General features: G+C 35.2%; 1 protein-coding gene across 1 annotated transcript in view; it reads right to left on the reverse strand.

Annotated features, from left to right (window-relative positions):
• The window catches only part of ROCK2 (Rho associated coiled-coil containing protein kinase 2), a 124133-nt gene that overhangs the window by 20601 nt on the left and 77374 nt on the right, over nucleotides 1–26158 (reverse strand). The window contains exons 8-30 of the mRNA XM_049784552.1: nucleotides 25954–26045; nucleotides 25000–25159; nucleotides 23712–23772; nucleotides 22815–22826; nucleotides 21402–21481; nucleotides 21161–21209; nucleotides 20865–21000; nucleotides 20688–20779; nucleotides 20229–20475; nucleotides 19467–19573; nucleotides 17406–17565; nucleotides 15649–15809; nucleotides 13962–14146; nucleotides 12914–12983; nucleotides 11314–11417; nucleotides 10734–10920; nucleotides 6978–7071; nucleotides 6789–6883; nucleotides 5501–5680; nucleotides 5171–5339; nucleotides 1969–2039; nucleotides 774–862; nucleotides 363–441 (exon numbers count right to left, since the gene is read on the reverse strand). Coding sequence (XP_049640509.1) covers nucleotides 363–441; nucleotides 774–862; nucleotides 1969–2039; nucleotides 5171–5339; nucleotides 5501–5680; nucleotides 6789–6883; nucleotides 6978–7071; nucleotides 10734–10920; nucleotides 11314–11417; nucleotides 12914–12983; nucleotides 13962–14146; nucleotides 15649–15809; nucleotides 17406–17565; nucleotides 19467–19573; nucleotides 20229–20475; nucleotides 20688–20779; nucleotides 20865–21000; nucleotides 21161–21209; nucleotides 21402–21481; nucleotides 22815–22826; nucleotides 23712–23772; nucleotides 25000–25159; nucleotides 25954–26045 — 2680 coding nt within the window. The remainder of the gene's footprint in view (nucleotides 1–362; nucleotides 442–773; nucleotides 863–1968; nucleotides 2040–5170; nucleotides 5340–5500; nucleotides 5681–6788; nucleotides 6884–6977; nucleotides 7072–10733; nucleotides 10921–11313; nucleotides 11418–12913; nucleotides 12984–13961; nucleotides 14147–15648; nucleotides 15810–17405; nucleotides 17566–19466; nucleotides 19574–20228; nucleotides 20476–20687; nucleotides 20780–20864; nucleotides 21001–21160; nucleotides 21210–21401; nucleotides 21482–22814; nucleotides 22827–23711; nucleotides 23773–24999; nucleotides 25160–25953; nucleotides 26046–26158) is intronic.

Raw genomic sequence — 26158 nt, forward strand, 5'->3', positions numbered from 1 at the left:
ACAGCGGGAAGGGTGCTTATCTTGCAAGTAGCTAACTGAGGTTTAACTGCTGGCAGTTCACATGGTTGCTCAGCCCGTGCCAGGAGTGATTCCTGTGCACAGAGCCAGGAATAATAAGCCCTGCGCACTGCCACATGTGGCCCCAAAACCAAATTAATAACATAACCGCCAGAAAGTTGATAATAAGCATGAAACTCCATCAGTCCCCTTTCAGTGGGATTGACATTAAAAGGTAATCTGACAAAGGAACAAGAACAAGAATAAAGAAATTTGACACATCCTATACTAAGAACCTTGAAAGGTGAAAAGAACCAAAACAAAGCAAACCATTCAATCAAACCATAAAATAAAACAATGATTACCTGGAATATCCTTGGAATTTCTCTAACATCAGCTCTATACACATCTGTCTGTGTAACTGGTCGAACATGAAATAACTTGCTATAGAAAATTTTAAATAAAGGAACAAAATATTACCAAAGGAGCAAATTATATAATTAGTTCTCTATACTTATATCAAAAGATAATTTAACAACTTTGACTCCTGCCAGAAGAAAAGCTTACGCTATTTACAAATTCCTTGAGATTTCAAGAAATTTATAGTTAAAATGTTCTTGTTTCAGTAAGGTAAGACAGATATACAAATAAAGATATTTTAACTGATTCTATATTTCAGTACTACTATACAGTAAACTAAAGCAGATGACCAAAAAGGTCACTTTCTTTCTTACACTTAAAAATATGTTTCTAAATATTTTAATAAAAATACTTACTCTATATCTAATACCATGTAAGGATTAGATTGTTCTTTATCTTGTTCGCTGTCATAGAAAAGAATCTTCTTACTGCTTACAATCACATACTGTTAAAAAGGAGGGAATAATTAAGATTAATACATTTCCTTTATATATAAATCTCAAATACTCACCAAAAAGTTCTTAATATAGCCTTAGGAAAGTCCTAAAATAGAAAAATTCTGTTTGGAGGTAAGGTGTTTGCTTTCCAAGCAGAAGGACGCTGGTTCAAATCCTAGCATCTCATATGGTCCCCCGTACCAGGGGCGATTTCTGAGCATAGAGCCAGGAGTTACCCCTGAGTGCTGCCAGGTGTGACCCAAAAACCAAAAACCAAAAACCAAAAAAAAAAAAAAGTACACAAGAGGGAGCAGGAGCAAAAGTATAGTGGGTAGGGAGTTTGCCTTGTATGCTGCTGACCCAGGTTTTATCCCCAACATCCTATATTTATCTCTTGAGCAACACCTGAAGAGATTCCTGAATGCAGATCCAGGAATAACATCTAAATACTGACAGGTGTGCCCTCCCAAACCAAAAAAACAGTAACAACAGAAAATAGATAAAAGAAACTCAAGAATCAACATAACAGAAAAATACAAATAATGGATTATTCTGACAAATACATTTGTTTTTCCATTGAATCAGCAAAAATACCAAGGTCAAAGAAATTTCCAATTACCAAAATTTGTTTATTATTAACACAATAGTGATGAAGACTTACAAAGATATCATAAAACCATAACAATCCAAATCATAAAGTAGAAAGAAGTTTATTGTGCCTAAAAGCTCTAGTTTTTTACACACACACATACATATATATACATATATATGTATGTGTGTATATATATACATATATATATACACATATTTCAGCTACCAAAGTAAAATATTTATAGCTAAATAAAAAGCAAAACACTAATACAGGACCGGCGAGGTGGCGCTAGAGGTAAGGTGTCTGCCTTGCCAGTGCTAGCCTAGGACGGACTGCGGTTCGATCCCCCAGCGTCCCATATGGTTCCCCAAGCCAGGAGTGACTTCTGAGCACATAGCTAGGAGTAACCCCTGAGTGTTACTGTGTGTGGCCCAAAAACCAACCCCCCCCCCAAAAAAAAACAAAAACATAAAAACAAAAAAAAACACTAAGACAAAGAACAATATTCAAAAACTCAATTACCTTTTTAACCCATCCGAACTTTTTAGTGTTATTTCTTACAGGCAAAGAAAGCCATCCTTCTAGTCTTGATTCTATAAATAAACAGTAGATTATAAGAATGACAATTCTTCTAAAAAATTAGAAATTTAATGAAAACAAGAAGTTTAATACAAACATCAAAGAATAAATCCTCTATAGCATCATTATACATTATTGTTGATATTATAATATGTTGGATAAGTATAGGCAGGCTATGCAACAAAAAACAAAATTCAGGTTATAGCTCATTGGAAATATATATTCTATAGTCAAATATTCTTTTGATTAAATTCATGCATCTACAAAACTCAGGAGAAAAGTTGCCAGAAGCAGCTGCCTATCCTCACATGGTACATCAGCCTTTACTTTTTCTTTTAGAAGATCTAACAGAATATAGTGCATGTCTTCTTTGAAGATGATTAAGAGTGGAGGGCACATAACAAGGAATATTAGGGCGATGGTGCTTAGGGCTATAGTGTTTCAGAAGTGGGGAGCTATGCCGTTTCAGAAATTGAATTCAAGGCTTCACATATATGAGGCATGCACCCCTTAAAGTCTCTCCCAGGCCCCCTTGAAGATCAAACATTTTAAATGAGCAATTATATATTCACACAGAGGGGTGAGGACAAATATTTTAATAATTATAATAAAGTAAAATAAAATTTTAATTCCAAAATCATCAAAATACAAATTCAAACGATCAAATACTAGTTCAACAAAGAAATGTCTAAGTCCTTAGAATTTGTTGTAATGGTATCTGGCCAGTATCTTTTAATGAAGTAGTAAATAGCATTTAGTGCTATTTTAATAATTAAAGTAACTATCATGTATTTAATACCTACTATGTGTTCAAACTATACAAATTAAAAAAAAATTTTTTTTTAATTCTCATAACTGGGGCTGGAGAGATAGCATTTGCCTTTCATGCAGAAGGACGGTGGTTCGAATCCCGGCATCCCATACGGTCCCTCGTGCCTGCCAGGAGCGATTTCTGAGCTTAGAGCCAGGAGTGACTCATGAGCGCTGTGGGTGTGACCCAAAAACCAAAACCCAAAAAAAAAAAAAAACAACCCAAACCAAACCAAAACAAAACAAAACCAAAACAAAATTTTCGTAACTGCAATAAAGGTCACACAGAACAATGTCCTGGACACCTATATATTCCCCCACATCAACAATCTTCCAAATTCCATGAGACATATATCCTGCCTATTATTATAAATAGAAAAGCTGTTAAAAACAGCTCAGAGAGAGTAAATATACCTCAATAAGTGAGCATCTGTAGGTTCCAGGAGTAGGTTTGATTTATCAGTATTACATGGTCTGTTAGAACTCTGGGAATGACACTAAAGCACAAAGCCAGGTGTAAACCATCAGAATCCCTACCATTGTATTGGCCTCCAAAAACCTAATCAAACCAAAGCCCCTATTCATATTTAACTATCTAGACATGGACTGTCACCAAATTTGAGAGACTAAATCAAAAAAAAAAATTTTTTTTTTTTTTTTTTGGTTTTTGGGTCACACCCGGCGGTGCTCAGGGGTTACTCCTGGCTGTCTGCTCAGAAATAGCTCCTGGCAGGCATGGGGGACCATATGGGACACCGGGATTCGAACCAATCACCTTAGGTTCTGGATCGGCTGCTTGCAAGGCAAACGCCGCTGTGCTATCTCTCCGGGCCCTACATCAAATAATTTCTAATATAATATTAAGAATAAAATAATTTTAGGGGTTGGAGTAACAGTACAGCAAGCAAGCAGCCTGGGTTCGATCCCTGGCACCATATGATCCTACAAGCACTACCAGGAGTGATCCCTCTGCACAGGACAAGATTAAGTCCTGACCACCACAAGGTGTGGCCGCAAAACAAAACAAAAAATAAAATAATTTTATTGCTAAGAACCAAAACAAGTTCAATACAATAATTTTATCATTTATAATTTAAATATATACCTGTAAAGTGTGACAACAAAAGTATCACATAGCTATATAAATTCTAAACTAAAGCTATGTAAGTTCAATTAATAAAACTCATTTATTTTACATTCAACTGTTTACAAACTTCCAGTGTCATTTACATTAAATGGCTTTTGTACTCAGACTTTGTGCCAAACATTACAATTTTATCTATTTTCTAACCCACTTTTTTTTTTTTTGGTTTTTGGGTCATACTCAGCAGCACTCAGGGTTTACTACTGGTTCCATGCTCAGAAATCGATCCTGGCAGGCCTAGGGGACCATATGGGCTGCTGGGATTTGAACCAATGACCTTCTGCATGCAAGGCAAACGCCTTACCTCCATGCTATTTCTCCGGCCCCTCTAACCCACTTTTTATTTAAAACTTAAGTCCTTTTACTTTTAAGGCAAGGATCAGAACAAAATGAATTACACTCTTTCACTACCTACCATAATGTTGATTAATAAGAATTTAATGGGAGTCTATGTACTTTTTCTGTATATCATTCTTGATATGAAAGTTGAGAAAGTATTTTTTCTTGGTTGAAACAGCAAAACAATACGATCCTATTTTTTTCTTATAAATCTATCGATTCTAATAGCAATGCGGAACAAAAATGCTTACAAATATTTTTTAATCGTGCAGCAGTTTCATTTTAACTAAGATCAGAGCAACTGGTTAAGAGTTAGTGGAGATTAGTTCATGTTAATTTTTTTTTCCAAAATTAAGGGTAGAATCCCAAAAGTGAAAGGTTTTTACAGTATCAACTATACCATTAGGTTCCGATGATATAGGTAAATAAGGCAAGATTTCGTCTTCTGATTCGGAATCAGAGTCAAACACATGAGAGCTGGAAGGCTTAGTAGCAATACTGAGAGAAGTAGAGGAACGCTGGTAGGTGAATGACATAGATTCCATAGTGTGTGACTGAGTGATATGAACTAAACACCCAACATAAAAGAATGCATAGAGTTAAGAGAAAGTAAAATGAAAGCTAAAAAAAAGAAAGAGCAATCCGCAACAAAGAACTTAAAGAACTAAATGTATAGACTTTTCTTTTGTACTCTTAATGCAAACTTTTGTTAAAGTTCAGTAAATAAAATAACATTTAGTCTATCATCCAAGAAGTGGGTTTTTGTGGATAGCTAAAGATCTTAAAACTCAACTAATTTATCTTTAAGACAAAAGACTTTTAATACAATAAGAAATAAAAACAAATCTGTACCTGGAAACCCATCATCAGCTTCAGCATCGCCCGGTCCACTGCCTATGCTAGAACTATCAATGCCAATATGTAAGGCCTGGAGCTGTGAACGCAGCTGTTCAATGTCACTGTCTTTACTATCCAGTGTCATCTGTAGTTCAATTCGAATCTGGCTCTCTTCAGCTATTTGCTATTAAGAAATCAAATTACCTTAAATTAATGGAATGCCACTTTACAGTTTTGCTTAGTTTAATAATTGCTAATAGAATTCCAACAGTAAAAGATAACAGGCATAAAGGATTATACTTTGTAAAAAGAAACTTTTGATCAAGAGTCAGAAAAGTTTCTTACCGCCTGCATTTCATTCAATTCTTTTTGATACTTGATCATCTGCTGGGTGAACTTTTCTCGTTCAGATTTAAGCTCCATATGTAATTTTCTATTCTCCTTCTCTTTTCGGCGCACATCTGTGTCACTACCACGCTTGACAGGTTCCTTTCTATTCATGATCTCAGCCAACTTATTCACAGCCTTGAAAACAAAATCAAGCACATATATAAAATACACATAAATAAACAAATAAATGTGTTACTGATTTACCAATAACTAAATATCAATAATAATAATAATAACCTCAATAATATCCTACTTTGCATACATTACATTAAATAGCATGCTTCCATTATTTATTCTTCATTTTTAAATTCTTTTTCTTTCTTTTGGTTTTTGGGTCATACCCAGAGGTGCTCAGGGGTTACTTGGGGCTCTGCACTCAGAAATTGCTCCTGGCTGCTAAAGAGACCATTTGGGGTGCCAGGATTTGAACCATCATCCATCCTGGATCCACTACATGCAAGGTGAACACCCTACTGCTGTGCTATCTCTCCAGTCCCTATTCTTCATTTTTTCATTTAAGTGGTTCTCCAAGAAATGTGATTTAAAGTTTTTAAATTTAACTGATGCTCTTTGTTTTTTTACTTTAAAGAGAAATTTTATCACAAAGGAAGAGAATTTTGTATTGGAATCACATTAAATACAACATCCAACAATCAAGAACAGTATCTGGGTGCTGCAACATGTTGTTTATACATGGAACTGAGAGGATATTTCATTATCACAAGTGCTTCTTCACGCTAATCTTTTTTTTTTTTTTTTTTTTTTTTTGTGGTTTTTGGGTCACACCCGGCAGTGCTCAGGGGTTATTCCTGGCTCCAGGCTCAGAAATTGCTCCTGGCAGGCACGGGAGGACCATATATGGGACACCGGGATTCGAACCGATGACCTCCTGCATGAGAGGCAAACGCCTTACCTCCATGCTATCTCTCCGGCCCCCACGCTAATCTTTTATCAAGTTGTTAGCAAATGACTGTTCTCCAGTTGTCTTAAAAATAGAACAACTAAAATTATTTTAAGAGATTAAAAGAAAATACCCAACATAGAAAAATTAAGATAAGCCTTAATGAATTCTGAACCAAATAATATAAATCAAGTCCCACTCAATCTGATTAAAAAAATCAGTGACTATTTACAAATATCAATGCATCCAATAAGTTCATGTTAATCTGTAGTACTTGCTATAGAAGTAAAATATGAGACATACTAAAAAAATTAAAAAATTCTCTTTAGAATCTATACATACTTGAGTTTTAAGTGTTCTTTCATTTAATAGCTGCTTCTCAAATTGTGCTTTAATAGCAGTTGCACTAATTTCTTCATCTTTTAATCTTGATAGTTCTAAAACATTAAAAATGCAAAAAGTATATTAATAAATATATCATCTGGCAATATTAGGCATATTAAGAATCAAATTTTCTTTGCTAATACATACGTTCTTGAGCATCTTTTAATTTGTTGTTTAGTTCTTCTTTCTCATTTGCGAGATTGGCAACATCACTAGTTAGTGTCCTGTTCGTTTCTTCAAGCTAATAACCAGAGGAATAAAATTATGACTCAATTTATACAATTTAAATTATTAAACACAGTTCAAAATGAAAATGCCTTAAAATATTATCTCTTTTTTGTTTGTTTTGCTTTTAGGCCACACCCAGCAGCACTCAGGCATTAGTTACTCCTGCCTCTGCACTCAGAAATCACTCCTTGGAAGCTTGGGGTATATGCGATGGCAGGGATCGAACCCAGGTTGGCCACATGCAAGGCAAACATCCTACCCACTGTGCTATCGCTCCAGACCCCAAAGTCTTATTTTTTAAAGTCAATCTTGCCTTTAATACATCATGTCTTTGAAACACCTTATCAAACTTCATCCCTAATAAAATTTTGCTTACCATAACACATTTCATATATACCCCAGCAAATTAAAACCGATTACCCTATCTGAAATTTTTCATATTTTTTCTCTTAAATAGAATGACAGTACACACCGCAGGGACAAGTAAGGGAACATTAAAGATCTATTAAGGAGTGAGCTAATAATCAAGTGGAGAAATATATATAAGGTAATGTGCAGAATTAAATCACTTTTTAATGAGAGAAATAGTTACTAAATTTAAAAAATTAGGGGGTTGGAGTGGTGGCAAAGGTGGTAAGGCATATGCCTTGCATGTGCTAACCTAGGACGGACCCTTAGCATCCCCTAAGGTCCCCCAAGCCAGGAGTGATTTCTGAGCGCATAGCCAGGAATAACCTGAACATCACCTAGTGTGGGCCAAAAGCAAAAAAAAAAAAAAGTAAATAACAAAGCTCTGCATTCAGGCAAAGTAAACAAATTTCAGAACATATTTTAAGACCAAATAAGGAATTTTACTAAAGAAATTAATATCCTATTATATTCTCTCCAAATGCTACTTCTTACTCTTCCCTGAGACAATTTTTCTTTCTTTTTGATTTCTGAGATATACTCGGTGAATTAAAGGTCACTCACAGACCTGCTGTGATGGTGGGGATAGAATCTAACTGGGTTTGGTCACATGGAAAGCAAGTGCCTTATCACTATAGAATTACCCTCACCCATGAAGGAAAAATTTTTTTAAATTGTGTTCATTCTTCCCTCCATTCATTACTATATATAATTGTATTATTTGATTTTTATTGGGGGGGGTTGGTTTTTAAGACACACTCCACTATGCTAAAGGCTTAATCCCGATTCTATCCTGATCATTCCAGGAGACATTCACGGGACCATATTTGATGCATAGTCATTTAATTCAGGTTGGCCACGTGCAAGGTAAGTACCCTATCTTTCCAGCCTCACACTTGACATTTAAATTTTCCATAAATGGTAAAAAGCTGTACTGTTGCAAATGCTTATATTAAGAGGGCTCAGGGTGGGCCCGGAGAGATAGCACAGCGGCGTTTGCCTTGCAAGCAGCCAATCCAGGACCAAAGGTGGTTGGTTCGAATCCTGGTGTCCCATATGGTCCCCCGTGCCTGCCAGGAGTAACCCCTGAGCACCGCCGGGTGTGGCCCAAAAACCAAAAAAAAGAGGGTTCAGGGTAAAATATTTGTATTATCTAAAATAATGGTAGTTGGGAGAATGGAAAGGGCTGCAGAGATTATACTGAGAATTTAATAAAGTAAAATGAAAATAATTTCTCCCCCCTTTTTAAAAATCAGAGACCAAGTGGTGCTAGGGATTGAACCTAGAGCACTCTCTGATAAAACCACATGTTCCAGCCTGCTCAGCCACCTTCCTAGTACTGAGGTAATTAATTTAACAGATTAATGTAAACTGACACATTAATTTTAATATTCTATCAATTTTTTAATGCATTCACCTATCAAAACATTTAAATCTTAGATATTAGAGATGTACAAACTACAGTGCCTAATGTTGTTGCATACTTATCTTTATATTAATTTCCTATTTTATATATATTAATATAAATGAACATGTAAAATTGACTGGAAAGTGCACACTTTTCAATATATTATATCATACAATTATATGTACCAAAGTAGTATAGTATTTTCCAGATATAATTTAAAAACATTTGTGATATGTAATAAAATGATATCTCAATATAATTGTGCATAGACTTTCCTGAAGAATACTGAGGAAAGACAATTGTTTACTTTTTATTTTTTGGTTTTTCAGGCCACACCCATCTGATGCTCAGGGGTTACTCCTGGCTAAGGGCTCAGAAATTGGCCCTGGCTTGGGGGGACCATATGGGACACCGGGGAGCCGCGGTTGTGATCTACCCTTGGCTAGTGTTTGCAAGGCAGATACCTTACCTCAAGCGCCACCTTGCCGGCCCTACTTGTTTACATTTTTAAGTATTTTTAAATATATTCTCTCTTAACCAACTTTTCTTTTGAATTATTTATATTTTAAAAATTGAATTGTAGGGGCCAGAGAGATAGCATGGAGGTAAGGCGTTTTGCCTTTCATGCAGAAGGTCAGTGGTTCGAATCCTGGCATCCTATATGGTCCCCTGAGCCTGCCAGGAGCAATTTTGAGCATAGAGCCAGGAGTAACCCCTGAGCACTGCTGGTTGTGACCCAAAAACCAAAAAAAAAAAAAAAAATGGAATTGTCGTTCTACATATGCTCTAGAATGCATCCATTATTTAGTAAGTACATTACAAATACCTCTCTGTCATTTATTTTGTTATACTTGTTTTATAATCTATTCTAACAGCTTAATTTTTTTATTTTTCATATATAATGTTAAAATTTTACTTGAAAATCTACCTTTGTATGTAAAGTTTACTTTTTGGGTTATTTTTGTTTTTGGGTCACACCTGGCAACACTCAAGGGTTACTCTGGTCCAGCACTCAGAAATCACTCTGGCAGGCTCGGAGGACCATATGAGATGCTGGATCGAACCCGGGTCTGCCTCATGTCAGGTGTGTGCAAAGCAAAAGCCCTACTGCTGTGCTATCACTTCTGCCCAAATAAAGTTTATGATAATCTAAATTTTCCCCTCTACCAAAAATAGTAATGCCAAAATTATTTAATTTTTTATACATTTTTTAACGTTTTTCATTCTACCATTTCCATCAAATACCAAATTCCTATTTCTGAACTGTGAACTTATTTTCATTGAATTAAATTAAATAGCTGTCCTAGTACTGCACTTTGAAAATTACAATATTTTAATCAGAAAAATGACAGGACAAATGAAAGTACTTGATACCTTCCCTTTGGAACTTCTATTGAAATTTTTTTCAACCTGCATGTGATCATGCTCATGGTTGTTTCAAGATTCCTTTGAAGTAAATTTTGTTTAGCAAGATGAAAACTATTTTCTGTTTCTGTTATTTTTATTTCATTTTATTCCTTTACCTCTGAATTTACCACAAGGTTAAAACAATAGAAATAGTTCATTTGTGAATCTCTCTGTCAAAAAACACTGAGAGGAGTAAGCTAACTGAATCAAAAAATTAATTGCCACAGAAATAGCTCAAATGACTCATTTTTATGGGTGAGCTTGGGATTTGATTACCAGTAATGGATGATTCCCCAAAGTGCCTATGGTAGTGACTCAAAAAAGCAACAAATCTTATGGCCAGATTATACAATTTTTCATTTAGTCCTATGTTATACCTAATGCTTCCTAAGGAAGAATTAAGATATATTTAACATTATTATAATCAACAGAAAAAGAAAAATTCTACTTACAGATGCAATTGTAGCATCTTTTTCAGTGAGCTCCTGTTTATGTCTAGCCATCATCTCTTTGATTTCCAGTTCTTTCATGATTTTTTCTTTTTCCAAATCAGAATATTGTTCTTCAGCAATTGAACGAGCCAACTGTTCAGAATCTGCTTTGGTCAAGGTAATCTCCAACTGGGCAGCCAAAGAGTCCCTATGTTAGAAAGTGATATCATTTTTGTAAGTTCAATGAAATATGTTCATATGTCTCACTATTCAATAAAAGTTTTGTCTAACTAATGTCATAAAGGAAATTTTATTTAACGTTAATGAGAAACTGTATTAGAATCAGAAACTGCATTGATTTTTTTTTGGGGGGGGGGGCACACCCGGTAATGCTCAGGGGTTACTCCTGGCTATGCGCTCAGAAGTTGCTCCTGGCTTGGGGGATCATATGGGTCGCCGGGCGAATCGAACCGCAGTCTGTCCAAGGCTAGTGCAGGCAAGGCAGGCACCTTACCTCTAGTGCCACGGCCCGGCCCCTGCATTGATTTTTTTAAAACATCAGTTATGAGGTTATTCAGACTACAGTAGAAACTATTCTTACCTTTCATCCTGTAATTCCTGCTTCTTCTGCTGCAATTCTTTACAAAATTTAGTCTTTTCTTCACATTCTTCTTTAAATTCTCTAACTTGTGTCTTATAGAGGGTCTAAATAGCAAAATTTAATAGAAATATTTATTATTAGAGACATCAGAATTTCTACATTCTAAATCCTAACACTGAATAATTTTGAAATCTGTGCAAACAGTTTAGTAAGCTTTTCTAATTTCTGATAGCCAACTGATTGACTAGTAATTTTGAAGTATGATTATTTTTTTCTGAAGTAAAATACTTTTTATTTAGAGAGAAATGTGTGGAGAGCAATAGAACAAGCAAATCTCATGGGTTGTGATGTACACATTAGGTTCGATCTTCAACTGCATACATAGTGAGATATTTTTCATTAAATAAAAAAAATTGGGGAGGATAAATGAGGAAGCAACACATTTATTTAGATAAGAAAATATTGTTGGCTTAAATCAATAAAGGGTGATTCAGGAGTAATTTAAAAAAAAAGTACAAATGTTAAAATGACTATTAAGGGGCCGGATTGATGGCACAGCAGTTGGGCATTTGTCTTGTACATGGCTGACTGGGACGGACCTGGATTTGATTCCTGACATCCCACATTGTCCCCAAGCCTGCCAAGAGTAATGATTTCTGAGTACATAAACCAGGAATAACTCCTGAGTGCTGCTGGGTGTGGCCCCCAAACCAAAATAAATACATAATTGTTAAAACTAAATAACTATAAATTACTTTTTATAAAAATACATTCTTTCTCAATAATCAATGCTTTCAACTTTATAGGGTATAGAGTATGTGCTTAGAATTATTTTTCTAGCAAAAATAATGAATTGATGTTATAGTTTCTTGCAATGATCTATTTTGTAAGTGGTAAAAAATATCTCACCACAACAAAAACAATGACTGGAATTTGCCTTTTTGGGGTGGAATGGGGGCCTAGGGGGACACACCTAGTAATGTTCTGAGCCTACTATTGGCTCTGTGATCAGGGATCACTCCTGGTGGTGTTTGGCGAACCGTATGGGGTGCCAAGGATTGAACTTAAGTCAACTGCATACAAGGCAAGTACCCTCCCTCTCATACTATCTCTGGCCCATTTGTTTTAAGAATCTATTCTAGGGGCCGAAGCAGTGGCACAAGTGGTAGGGCATCTGCCTTGCACGCGCTAACCTAGGACAGACTGCGGTTCAATCCCCTGGTGTCCTATATGGTCCCCCAAGCCAGGAATGATTTCTGAGCACATAGCCAGGAGTAACCTGAGTGTCACAGGGTGTGACCCCCCAAAAAAAATAAATAAAAAAGAATCTATTCTAGGGGTCAGAGCGATGGCGCAGCATAGGGCATTTGCCTTGCATGCGGCTAACCCAGGCAGACCTGGATTCAATTTCCAGCATCTCAAATGGTTCTCCAAGCCTGGAGCAATTTCTGAGCACAACCAGGAGTAACTCTTGAGCATCACCAGGTTTGGACCAAAAACTAAAAGAAAAAAAAAAAGGACCTATTCTAAAGACAAGTATCATCTCCTTTCTCTGCAGCAAAAATTACAGAATAAGTCCAGTGAAAATTGTGGAACTTACTGAGAAATACTGCTCTGCTTCAAGTTGATCTTGTAATTCTTTCATTTGACCATCTGCATCTTGACGTTCTCTGTGGTGCATAGAATCAGAATATAAGTAAAGAATACACATGTTAAAAACAGCAACACATGAAGAGTGGCCTAGGGTACCCCAGGAATATCTAAGATTCTTTACAAAATTCACAAGATCATTTTCTAAGTTTCATTGCTCTCATTTCAAAAAATAAATTACTTCATTTCTTCTCTAATATTATGCTTCCATTTTTCCCATTTAATTTCTCAAACAAAAATATCATCAGGCATAACTCATAAGCGCATACACACACACACACACACACACACACACACACACACACACACAATCTCTTAAAGCCCTAATAGTATAATAGTGATATGGATGAAAAGACAAGCTTAGTAAGTACACTGTAAGACAAATTCAACTACGAAAAATTTTGTAATCAGTGTTTAAATTTAAAGAGAGAGAAGACATATGAGAGAGAGAGAGAGAGAGAGAGAGAGAGAGAGAGAGAGAGAGAGAGAGAGAGAGTTATCAATTCATTAGACATCACTACAAAGTTGAATGTCACTGGGAATGACCTGTCTCTGTCTCCCCACAATTACATTTGGTCCCCATATTTGAAACATATAGTGTTATAATAAATCATTAACACGGAATTACATAGTCCACATCCATAGTATGAAGTACAAGAGTGATACTCGGGGCCGGAGAGATAGCATGGAGGTAAGGTGTTTGCCTTTCATGCAGGAGGTCATCAGTTCGAATCCCGGCATCCCATATGGTCCCCCGTGCCTGCCAGGAGCAATTTCTGAGCGTGAAGCCAGGAATAACCCCTGAGCACTGCCGGGTGTGACCCAAAAACCACAAAAAAAAAAAAAAAAAAAAAAAAGAGTGATACTCAACTTGTGTAACAGAAAAAAGAAACATGAAAGTACTTGTACAGAAAAAAATTCATCATGAAAATAGAAATGTCTAATCTACATATAAATAGTTGTGTTAATAAAACTTAAGTCTTAAACAGTTAACTTACTTTCGAAGTTCAGCATTCTGTTTTTCCAAACTCATTTTCATTTCCATGAGATGATTATTCTCTTGTTTTAGCTGCTTTTCTGACATTTTTAGTGTATTAACTTGCTGTGTTTGCATCTTCAAGTCATTTTGTGTAAGGCAACGTTTCTGAGTTTCTTGTTCTATCTTTAATGTCAAGTTTCTGACCTAAAATTAATTATGTACCTTTATATAAGCAGATTATTTCGATTTGTGCTACCAGTTAAGCTAGTAGCAAACATGATCATATAAAACAGGTTTTTCCCCATGGTTAATTCATTTTATAGTTAAATATTTTTGTATTTCTTAGACTATGTCCACAGAATTGATGTAATCAGGAAGTGGGGGTGAAGTACAGAGGATAAGAGGGAAAGACAGAAAGCATTCTATGGAGAGTGGTCTATGGTGGAAGAACACTGGCACTTTGGTGGTGGACATGGTATAGTAATATTAGGAATATTGATTGTCCCATACACAAAACATATAAACCCCCACACATATAGGCTCAATTAAGAATATACAGTCAGGGACTTTTTTTTTTAAGATATATATTTAAAAATTAAAATGTATTGGGTCGGAGAGATAGTACAAACAGTAGTTGTTTATCCAGCATGTGGCCAGTGCAAGTTCAATCTCCAGCATTTCATATGGTCCCCCATGCACTTCCAGGAGTAATCTTTTTTTTTTTTTTTTTTTTTTGGTTTTTTTTTGGGCCACACCCGGCGGTGCTCAGGGGTTACTCCTGGCTGTCTGCTCAGAAATAGCTCCTGGCAGGCACGGGGGACCATGTGGGACACCGGGATTCGAACCAACCACCATAGGTCCTGGATCGGCTGCTTGCAAGGCAAACGCCACTGTGCTATCTCTCCAGGCCCGAGTAATCTTTGAGTACAGAGTCAGGAGTGACCTCTGAGATCACCAGCTGAGGACCCCAAAATTAAATAAACAATTTAAAAAATGATTTATAAATAATTTATTTCTTTCTTTTTTCTCTTTCCCTCCCTCCTTTCTCTCTTTCTCTTTCTTTCTTTTTCTTTCTCTTTCCCCTTCCTCCTCCCTCCCTCCCTCCCTCCCTCCCTCCCTCCCTCTTTCTTTCTTTCTTTCTTTCTTTCTTTCTTTCTTTCTTTCTTTCTTTCTTTCTTTCTTTCTTTCTTCTTACTTTCTTTCTTTCTCTTTCTTTCTTTCTTTCTTTCTTTCTTTCTTTCTTTCTTTCCTATCTTTCTTTCTTTCTTTCTTTCTTTCTTTCTTTCTTTCTTTCTTTCTTTCTTTCTCTCTCTCTCTTTCTCTCTCTTTCTGTCTGTCTGTCTGTCTGTCTGTCTGTCTGTCTGTCTTTGGGTCACACCTGGCAGCGCTCAGGGGTTACTCCTGGCTCTACGCTCAGCAATCACTCCTGGCAGTCTCAGGGTAGGGTACGGGGGGGACACGACCATAAGGGATGCCAGGATTCGAACCACAATCCTTCTGCATGCAAGGGAAATGCCCTACCTCCATGCTATCTCTCCGGCACCATATAAATCATTTCTTTCTGAATTCTGATTGGTTTATCATTCAAATTCAATGAACTTTTGGGTATGGAATGTTGTTTCATAAAACAAAAAGTTTAATCATGAAGCCATCCCTGAATGTTTATAAAAAACTTGTTTAGTCGTAGTAGTAAACATCATACTTACATCCTCATTTAGCGAATCTTTCTGTTTAAGAAGTTCATTCACTTTCTGTTGAGATTGTTTGAGATCACAATCTAATATAGAACATCTTTTCTCAGCTTCCAGTAACAGGTTCTCCACTTTCTGTTTTAACGTCCTTTCCTCTAAGAGCTTTTTCTCCATTTCTATAATAAAATAAAAGGAACAAATCAAATATAAGGCAAAGTGCCATTGAAGTAATAATAATACGTCAAAAAATAAATTTTTTGGTATTGGGCCACACTCAAAAGACTATTCCTGTCTTTATGTTCAGAAACCATATGTGATTTGGGGTTTGGACCAAGGTCAGAGCCACTACAGCTACAGTCAAAGCTTTACTTCCCTTACAATCTCTCTGGTCCCAACTTAAAGCATTTTGATTTTCAATTTAATCTCCTTTTGATATATTTCAAATGTCAACAATTTTATCCTTAAAATATAGGAGATTTATCGAAAGGGTATAAACATTTACCAGAGTGGTCTCAGGGATAGTTCTGCTTTGAAAACAGAAAGTCCGGAGTGTGATCACTGGTGCCACTCACATGTACAGAGCATTGTCCTATCTGTCTGGGATTCCTAATGCCACAAGACCATGGAATCTCCAGGGGCTGGATTCAGTCCTGGAGTGCTGCATCCTAAGAACTGATTGGTATTACTCAAAATCCAAAAAGGAAAAAAAAAAAGTAAGATACTACTTCACACCAGTGAGAACGATATGGTACAAAAGGAATGGAACCTTGGGTCAGAGAAATAGTTCAGGAGGTAAGGTGTTTACTGGTACTGGATCCCCGAGTACTTTCAGGGGTTATTCCTAAGCACAGATTCTAATAACCCCAGAGTCCAAAAACCAAAACCAAACCAAACCGAGCCCGGAGAGATAGCACAGCGGTGTTTGCCTTGCAAGCAGCCGATTCAGGACCAAAGGTGGTTGGTTCGAATCCCGGTGTCCCATATGGTTCCCTGTGCCTGCCAGGAGCTATTTCTGAGCAGACAGCCAGGAGTGGCCCCTGAGCACTGTCGGGTGTGTCCCAAAAACCAAAAACCAAAAAAAAAAAAAAAAAAAAAAAAAAAACCCAAACCAAACCAAAATCAACTTTCTTAAAAAAGAAAAACTACAAGTTTTCAAGTTTTAATGAATCATCCTTTAAAAATGTAGAAAGTGAGATTTTTCTTTACATATAACAATAGCATTTTATAGACATAGTAAGAGGGCACATATAATTACAATTCAAAATAACTATAGTCTATAATTACCTCTTCATAGGAAACAAGTTAGTTGAACTGATCAAATAACTAGTGAATGACATACAGGCAAGCTCTATTCTTTATTTAATGTGGTGGCGGGGACTGGAGGATGGTGGTGTAGTGTGCTGGAGAGGGGCAGGCACTGGTAACAACCCTGTGATGTTCAGGGGATCATATGTATTGATGAGGATGGAACAGAGGGGTAAGCCTTATCACCTGTACCATCCCTTTGACCCCAAGTCATACTCTCAAAGGCAGCCATGGCATATAAAAGACTTTAGATAGGATCTGAGTGCTTATTATAATAATATTTAATTAAGTAAAACATTTGAGTATTCAAGTAAATATTAAAGTCATAAAGTATTTTATACTATTATTACTTAAGAGGTATAGAATAGAAAAGAACGACACGGAAATAGTTGTTCTTAAGCAGAACCAAGTATAGCCCCAAGAAACCCCCCAACACCAAAAGCAAGACACATAATAAAAATGTTTACCTTTCATGGCTTCTGACTTTGCTTCTTCAATGGATTCATAAATTTTATTTTTATCTGCCAGTCGTGCTTTTGTAGTTTTATGTTCTGTTTCCTCTTGTTCTAAGCTTTGCTGTATAACTTTTAGTTGGTATGTCATATCTATTTCCATGTTATTCTTTTCCTATTTAAAAAAAAAGCAAAGAAACCGGCTCACAAAAGTTATTTTTTAAGAGTTACTGTTTATTACTTACGTCCCCATTTCCTTCGAATTTCTTATAAAAGTATCTGGTTCTCTTTCCTCTGTATATTCCTCCCCATGTACACATCTGCATCTCTACTGTCTGAGATGTTTATATGATTACAAATTAACTGATGACATTCTTCATTGATTTGAAGTGACTGTTGTCCTTGGAACTATTTCCTTAACATAGCTCATACTGAACTCACTTGTTTCCACATCCTATTTTCACCTTTTTTTTTTGTTAAGTTTTTGTTACCCCTTAAATGCTGATGGCTCTTTTGAATTGTTAGTCTTTTGCTACAATGCTCCTCACCCTTTATTATTTAAACTTTTTTTTTTTGTTGTTTTTCTGGCCACATCCAGTGACGCTCAGGGGTTTACTCCTGGCTATGCACACAGAAATCTCTCTTGCCTTGAGGCAACCATACGGGACTCCGGGGATCAAATCACGGTCAGTCCTAAGCTAGTGTGTGCAAGACTAACGCCTTACTGCTTGAGTCACTGCTCCGGCCCCATAACTTTTAAAAGTATTCCTTCCCCCTTCTCCTTTGCTATATATCTAAGAAAAAAGTCACTGTGAAATCCTGAATTTTTAATTTTTTATTTAGGCGGTGCTCAGAGGGCCAAGTGGGGAACAAAAGGGATCAAACTCAGGTTGGCTATATGCAGGTGTTTTTCATATTGCCCTCTCCAGCTCAGAAAAGTCCCTTTCCCCCTCAATTAATCCTGTCCTATCAACTTATACATTCATTCATTTATATGCAAGATAACTTCGCCATATCATTCTTACTTACATAGTGCATTAGTGTGATTTATTATTACTTTAAGAATTATTCAATGTACTACAAGCTTGCTAAAAACAAGGCCTGCACCCTCTTATTTATATCAGAAGTGACATTAATATTTAAATATAAGAACATAAATAAAATACTAACTTCATAGAAAATGATATTATCCCTGGCTTATAATCTGTGAGTGTTTGGCCACACTAATAGTACATTGGATAGCTCACATGGTGCTCTGGAGATCATGTGATGCCAGGGACTAAAAGGTGAGACTCCTGTATACAAAGCATGCCCACTAGTTTGCCTTATAATATCTTTAATGAAAACCTTACTGTCGGGACTAGAGAGATAGCGCAGTGGTAGGGCGTTTGCTTACACGCGGCTGACCCAGGACAGACCTGGATTCGATCCCCAGCATCCCATATGGTCCACCAAGCCAGGAGCAATTTCTGAGTGCATAGCCAGAAGTAACCCCTGAGGGTCACCAAGTGTGAGAAAAGAAAAGGAAAAAAAAAAAAAAAGAAAAGGAACGGAAAGGAAAGGAAAGGAAGGGAGAGAGGGAGGGTGGGAGGACGGGAGGGAGGAAACCTTACTGTCATATAGCTTTATGCTATAAAACATTTTTTAAAAAATCTTTTAACATTTCTGTTTTCAGGCTACTCCCAGTTCAGGTTGGGGGGATTGGTCTCAGAGTGATGGAGGTGTCATGTAATGCGATAGATCATACCCAAGACTCCTGTATGCAAAGCCTTCAGTCTTTTATGTAAGCCACTTTATGTAATTTTTAAAACATGTCAAAATTTGAGTTTCCTTGGGTTTCTAGAATAACATTCACACTACACATAATCTAAGTTAGTATCTTCTTTCATAAGCATCTAGCAACCTGAAGAGTGCTTCACAATGTTACGCCTTAATGTACTTAGGACTACCAGTTATACAACCACCATGAGTATGCAAAAATATTTTAGTTATTCATTTTCCTTGTTTTAAAATAAGCTTTTCCATCTGAAATTTACATGCTCTTAATATAAACACAAAGATTGACGTATGTTTTACCTTCTCCAAATCAGTAAATCTTTCCTGGAGTTGTCTCTTTTCCATTTCTACTTTTGCTAATAAGATTTTGCCATTCTTTAAATCCTCTTCCAGGCCAGATAATCTACCTAAAATTGCAACATTAGAAAAAAATGAAAAATAAGATCATAGACTCTATGTATTAAATCAGGAGTAATGAACTGGAAGAAGTATGAAATTGTACAACTAAAACATATATAGCTCTATAAAACATCTAAAACAATTTTTTTTAAATAGTCAAAAGATAGGGAGTCACTACATAGGCTGAAACTGTTATTTATGAGTATTAGTTTTAAAATTATTGGTAGAAAACTTTATAATTAAGTGAACTGGAACCTAGTTTACCACTGCAGAAAGTGAATGATTACTTAACATACTTTCTACAACTGTAAGCACTATCTTTCATTTCCAAAACTATAGTCAATTTCTAATTTGGTTTCTAGAACAGAACAATCAGAATTGTACTTCTTTATCATATTATCCCTGAAAGTTACCTCCAAATTACAAAACATCAAGAAAAATTTAAGAATAATTTCTAGGCGCTGGAGAGATGGTACAATGGTAGGATATGCTTTGCACGCTGCCGACCAGGGAGGAACCCGGTTGATTCCCAGCATCCCATATGATCCCCTAGCCTGAGTGCAGAGCCAGGAGTAACCCCAGGGCGACACTAGATGTGGCCCCAAACCAACTAACCAATCAACAAATAAAAGTTAAAAAAAAAAGTAATTTCTATTTTAATACCTTGTAAATCATTAATAATTTCTGATCCATGAGTTCGGTCCCTCCTTTCAGATTCTAGAACTGACTGAAGATTGATAAAGTCCTTTTCAAGCTTTAACTTGGCAGTCTCCAACAGGCAATTTTTATCTTGTAGATCTCTATTGTTAGATTCCAGCTGCTGAATCTGCTTTGAACATTCTGCCTGGGTTTTTCTTAACCGAGCTGCAGTATCAGATTCTGTTCTCAGCAAAGAATTAGTTTCCTCCAGCTATTATTACATTCAAAATAAAACAAACAAAAAAACAGGTGTATAAAACCAAAATATTTCGATTTATTACTCATTATAAATACCTGAATATAAGCCCAAAATAATTTTATAATTATTTCCCTCTAATATTTATTAAAGATCGTATCTGTATCATTGCCAATTAACACCAACAGAAGATTCAATATCTTTATTGTAAACTAGAATTAACCTACTTGTCTCTGGAGTTGATTCATTTTCTCAGAGGATATTTGAGAGTTCTGATTTCTCTTTTTTAAATCTTCAAGTTGATCTTTTAAACTGTTAACTATTTAAAAAAAAAGCGATTCAGTACCAACATAATAAATACACTTAAAATTTTTTTTAAGTACAAAATATTCCACATTACAAACCATCATTTTCCAAATTTCGTTTCTTGTCTGCTTCATGATCAGCTTTCCGTTGATATTCTGCATTTTTGTGCTGAAGAAGTGCTTTTTCTCTTTCTAATTGTCTTAAGGCTGATTCCACATTTTTCCTTAAGGTAACCTGAAATAATGTTTTAAGTTATACAAAGGATGCATAAAAATTAAAAATATTGGTTATTTAAGCATATTTTCCTAAAAAAAATACAATGAGTCACATCCCTAAGCACACCACAAATTATTTTATGAACAAAAGTGCTGATAGCAGTATAGAACAACTTTACCTCTTCTTCTAACTCCTTTGATACTTTCTCTAGGCGAATATTAACAGATCTGAAGAAAAAAAAAATCAAAGGGCAAATATTAACAGATCTAAAGTTATCATGAGGTAGTAAATAAAATATAATCCTAATTTACAATAAAAACACCATAAATTTAAAAATAGTTATCCATTCATATTGTAGCTCCCTGGAACCTTTAAATAAAGGTGTAAATAAATCTTTAAATATTTACTTAAATACATACTTGCACTTCTGCTCTAGCTCCTCTTTCGCTTGCATTTCAGTGCTAAGGTGTTCTTCTAACGTATAAAGTTTTTTCTGAATCTGTAAAAATCAAGAAACTGTAATTAGAAATCTGATTACATGTATAAGAATAGAAAATACAATAAAAGTTTCTCTTTATATAAAGTTTCCTAAAATGGACAATACTGTGTATTTTCTTAATATGCCTCTCATGAACAGAGCTGGGAAAACATTGCTATTACAAACATACAACAATGTAAGAACACACTAGATTAACTTATACATGTATGGAAAACCCTAATATTTGTAAAATCTGTCTATGGTGGTAAGCTTCATATTCATTACAAATAAAGACTAAGGATTGCCCTCTCAAGCCCCTGTTCTTCCTTGAGCACATGCTCCTTTTGTCCTCTCAAAATAATTTTCTACACAGTGACAGTCATGGTACTTTGAAAACTTATAACCAGAGCTATATCTCATTTAGATAAGTGATAGCTAATTATAAATTATTTCCTTGGTAGCTTTCTCTGGTTATGCCACCACCATGTCTTAAAAAAAAAAAAAAGAAAGAAAATCACAGAAACTAATCATAATTCACTCAAACATTACCTTTTAAAGGATTTAACTTGTTGGGGTGGGTTGTTTTTGACCCATGCCTGACAGTGCTCAGGACTTAGTTCTGGCTCTGTACTGAGATATCACTTCTAGCAGGGTTCAGAGTGCCAGGGACTGAACCCAGGTCGGCTATGTATAAAGTGCATTACCAACTATACTATTGCAATGGCCACTAATGAATTTAACTTTTGAGGCCTCATTGCACATTTTATGCCGATTATATATAGATCATCTGAACAAAAATCCCAAGATTCTTTAGTCTTACATCACACTGACAAACTGGAATCCAAAAAGTTTAACTCAGCTAAACTGAGTGTCAAAATGACACAAATTCCAATGCAAATGTTTTTTTTTCTGCTATGCTTTTTAGTAATTAGGTTCCACCCTTGTTTTTGAGTTTTTTTCAAAAAAAATATTATTTAAGAATTTCTTAGTATTTTTAAAACCTAGATCATGTATCTTAAGTTCTCTCAATATCCTCAATTGAACATACTGCCCAATGAAACTAGTCAGGTTTAACTATTTTTGGCTGTATTAGTAAAACATGGTCACATTAATTATCAAGTGCCACTCAGGAGTTCTTGCTGTGAATTATAGATCCTTAATAAATAACAGAATGTTTTTTTAAAAGATCAATAGGAGCAATAATAAAAGAGATACTTGATAGAAAAAACAGCTGATTAACTTCTCTTGGGTAGATGTAGTAGTACTCCAAATACTAGGTAGGATATGTCTATATCAAAACATTGCTAGTGATGAATTTTTCTCAGTTTCAAGATATTTGACAACAGCAACATACCTCTTGACTTTCCTATTTAAAACAAAACAAAAACATTAAAAATAATTGCTGTGCTTTATAAGAACATAAATCACACCAAGCATATATGACCCAACTTTTAACATTTTTGTTTTGAAAATATTTTGACCTATACACTTAAATAACTTTATGTTTAAAAAATAGATTACAGATGGCAATTTTTCTGACATTACAATTGCTAATAAACCTAGTCCAACTTTTGGGGAGATTCCATATCTGGCAAGGTTTAGAGGGGATTGAACTTGGGCTGGCTGACTGCAAGGCAGGTACTCTACCCATGTACCATGGATCTGGCCTCATCCTTTGTATTTTTAAACAAGGGATTTTTTTGTTTTGTTTTTTATTTTTTGGGCCACACATGGTGACGCTCAGGAGTTACTCCTGGCTATGTGCTCAGAAATTACTACTGGCTTGGAGACCATATGGGACGCTGAGGATCGAACTCAGGTGCGTTCTGGATTGCTGCGTGCAAGGCAAATGACCTATTGCTATGCTATCTCTCCGGCCCCCTTAATCAAGGGTTTTGATTTGTCTTGTTCTGTTCTGTTATGGGGCTATACTTGGTGGTACTCAGGTACAATGTGGTAAGGCAGAATGAACCCGAGATTCCCACATGCCAAGAATGAACTCTAGCCAGTTGAGCAAGCTGCCTCCTCTCCCCCTAATTCCATCATTTTGGCATTAAATCTTGGCCTAAAGGCATGTATAAAATCCATCTTTTGTATTAGGCATTGTATCTTGCAACATTTGTCAAATAAATGAATCATTTCAATGCTACGTTGAACTATAGTCTAAGGAATGCTATTTAACTGCATCATATAAATTCTAAGTACATGGATATTATTAAAATATTTGAACATTAACATATTATATACATACTTCATTTTTTCTTGATTGTAGTGTATCATTTTCTCTACAAGATGGTGAATCACTTAATAACCTAGAAGAAAAGCAGTAAATAAACTGATTTTGCATCTAAGCAATTTTCTAGGATCCAGTTATTCTCAAAATTAAATTTCATTTGCAAATATTTGCTTTTCATTCAACATCTTGTCAAAAAAGCATATGTTCCATTACGTTCCCCTCTAGAGACTTAGACTACTTTCAATAGTTTAAAATGAGGAACTTTCTTGTCTCTCACTCTCTTGCTTTCTCTCTCTTTTTTTTGGTTTTTGTGCCATACCCAGCAGTGCTCAGGGGAGTTACTCCTGGCTCTGCATTGTCTCTCACTCTTAAGCATGTTTTAGACTTTCAACATTTTTCAACATTGTTAAAACTGGAGTAACTAAGTAATGCCATAATTCTTTCTTCTTCATCTCACTTTTAGTTCTTATAACCATTTTATTATTTTTTTCCAGAAACCTAGGAAGATATCATCCTTCCTATCTTCCTTCTTTATCTCTAAATCATAATATATAACATTACCACTTATTTTTTTTATAGTCAGTCTCTTAACTGGGCCCTTACTCACTGTCAATAAGCATGGTTCAGTTTTCCTGGTCCAACTATCATTTCAGCCAATAATACAACAATTTTTAACTATTACTGCTAGTAGGTGACCAATTCATTCTAGTTTGCCTGAGATTTTCCTGGTTTTAGCATGAAAACGTATGCCATTTCTAGGAAAGTCATACAATACTGAACAAAAGCCATGATGGTTGATTAATCTGATCATTACATATATCCATGTACTAAGCTTTTCATGTACTAAGCTTGTCTCTAATGCTTTATTCAACTATTTAAGATTTCAATAGCTTTCTACTGTCCATCAAAATAAAAATATCCCTCAACCATGCCACACAAACATTATGTATTGCATTATACTTTTCCTAAAGTCCAATTCCAATTTATTTTCTAATTTATACCTACAAGTCACTTTGGCAGACCAATCTTTATTGAATGATCTTGTGTCAAGCTCTAGCTAGCTAGCTAGCTGATTTACAGGGAATAAATTAGTTTCATCAAGTCCTCCAAAGAGTCAAATAACATACCCTACATTTGAGCCATACCAAATTAGACTATTCTATTACCAATATATACTTATATTCCAAACTTTTGCATCTACTAATCAGTTCCCTAAAACTTGCAAAGATGAAAACAAGTTTCTTTATTGTCTATTTATAGTTATATTCTGAAGTAAGTAAAATTTAGCACATAAATTACATACAAATTTTCTCTATAGTAGGTAAATCCTACAAAAGGCAGCTGATTTCCCACAAAAGCTTTAGGAATTGGGAAGGTTTCTACATCTCCTTTATCATCTTCAATGTCATCAAAATTGCTGCTGTCTATATCACTGCTGAGCTCAGGTACTACAGGAGCCGCCGCTATTTAAAAAAAGAAAAATATTTTATTCATCACCAAAATATCCTGTTTTGTCTGACATTCATTTTTAAATCAATGATTATGTTAATAAAATTTTATTATTATATCCCAAAAATTAGTAACATAATTATCAAGGAACTAATAAGTATTATTAAATTTGATCAGTTTTAAATTAAAAGCAATATAACATATATTCTTATTTTAGGTGTTTTTATTAGCAATAACTTCCATCTATAATCTTTAGTCTTTAGTTTTCTACATTCCCTTTTGTTCTTTTGTTTGTTTTTAAGGCCATACCTAGTACTATGGGGGAAAGCTTACTCAGGGGACCATGCAGAGCTGGAGATCCAAATTAAGAGAGCCCACTGAGTTATCTTTCCTGGCCTCTCTACTCTTTAAGTAAAAAACTTCTTATTCTTAAATTTAATTAATGTCAAATATACATTCAAGTCAAAATAACATTTTATCCCACTCATAATTAAAGTATAATTTTTCAAATATTGACTTATTAATTCAAATACATTCAAACAAAGATTTAATTTCCCCATTCTGAAGGTCATGGAGATCAATAAAACATGACAAATGAATATGTAACATAAAAGAACTAAAAATACTACTGAAATACACTGGTTTGCTAAGATATCGAGATAATATTTTGTTATCAATGTTGGCACATTTTTAAGAAATCTCAATTTAAAAACTAGCCACACTAAATATTACGCTTTTAATTCAAAAGAGGAATCAATTTATAAAATGTAAAGTGTGGTAAAAGAAATACTTGCATTTACTGACTTACTCTCTCTTATGTTATCCCAATTCCACTGATCATTCTTAAAGAAAGAATGTTGTTTGATTTCTTCTACCCCATTTCTCCCAAGTCGCACCTCCCTAGATAATGTAAAAATTGTTATTATTTCCACAAGTAACAAAGATTAAATTTGAGTTCAACAATACCTATGTGAAAAGTTTTTAAGTTGATATTTCTAGAAAATAAACAATCT

The sequence above is a fragment of the Suncus etruscus genome, chromosome 12, assembly GCF_024139225.1.
Source record: "Suncus etruscus isolate mSunEtr1 chromosome 12, mSunEtr1.pri.cur, whole genome shotgun sequence".
Lineage (NCBI taxonomy): Eukaryota > Metazoa > Chordata > Mammalia > Eulipotyphla > Soricidae > Suncus > Suncus etruscus.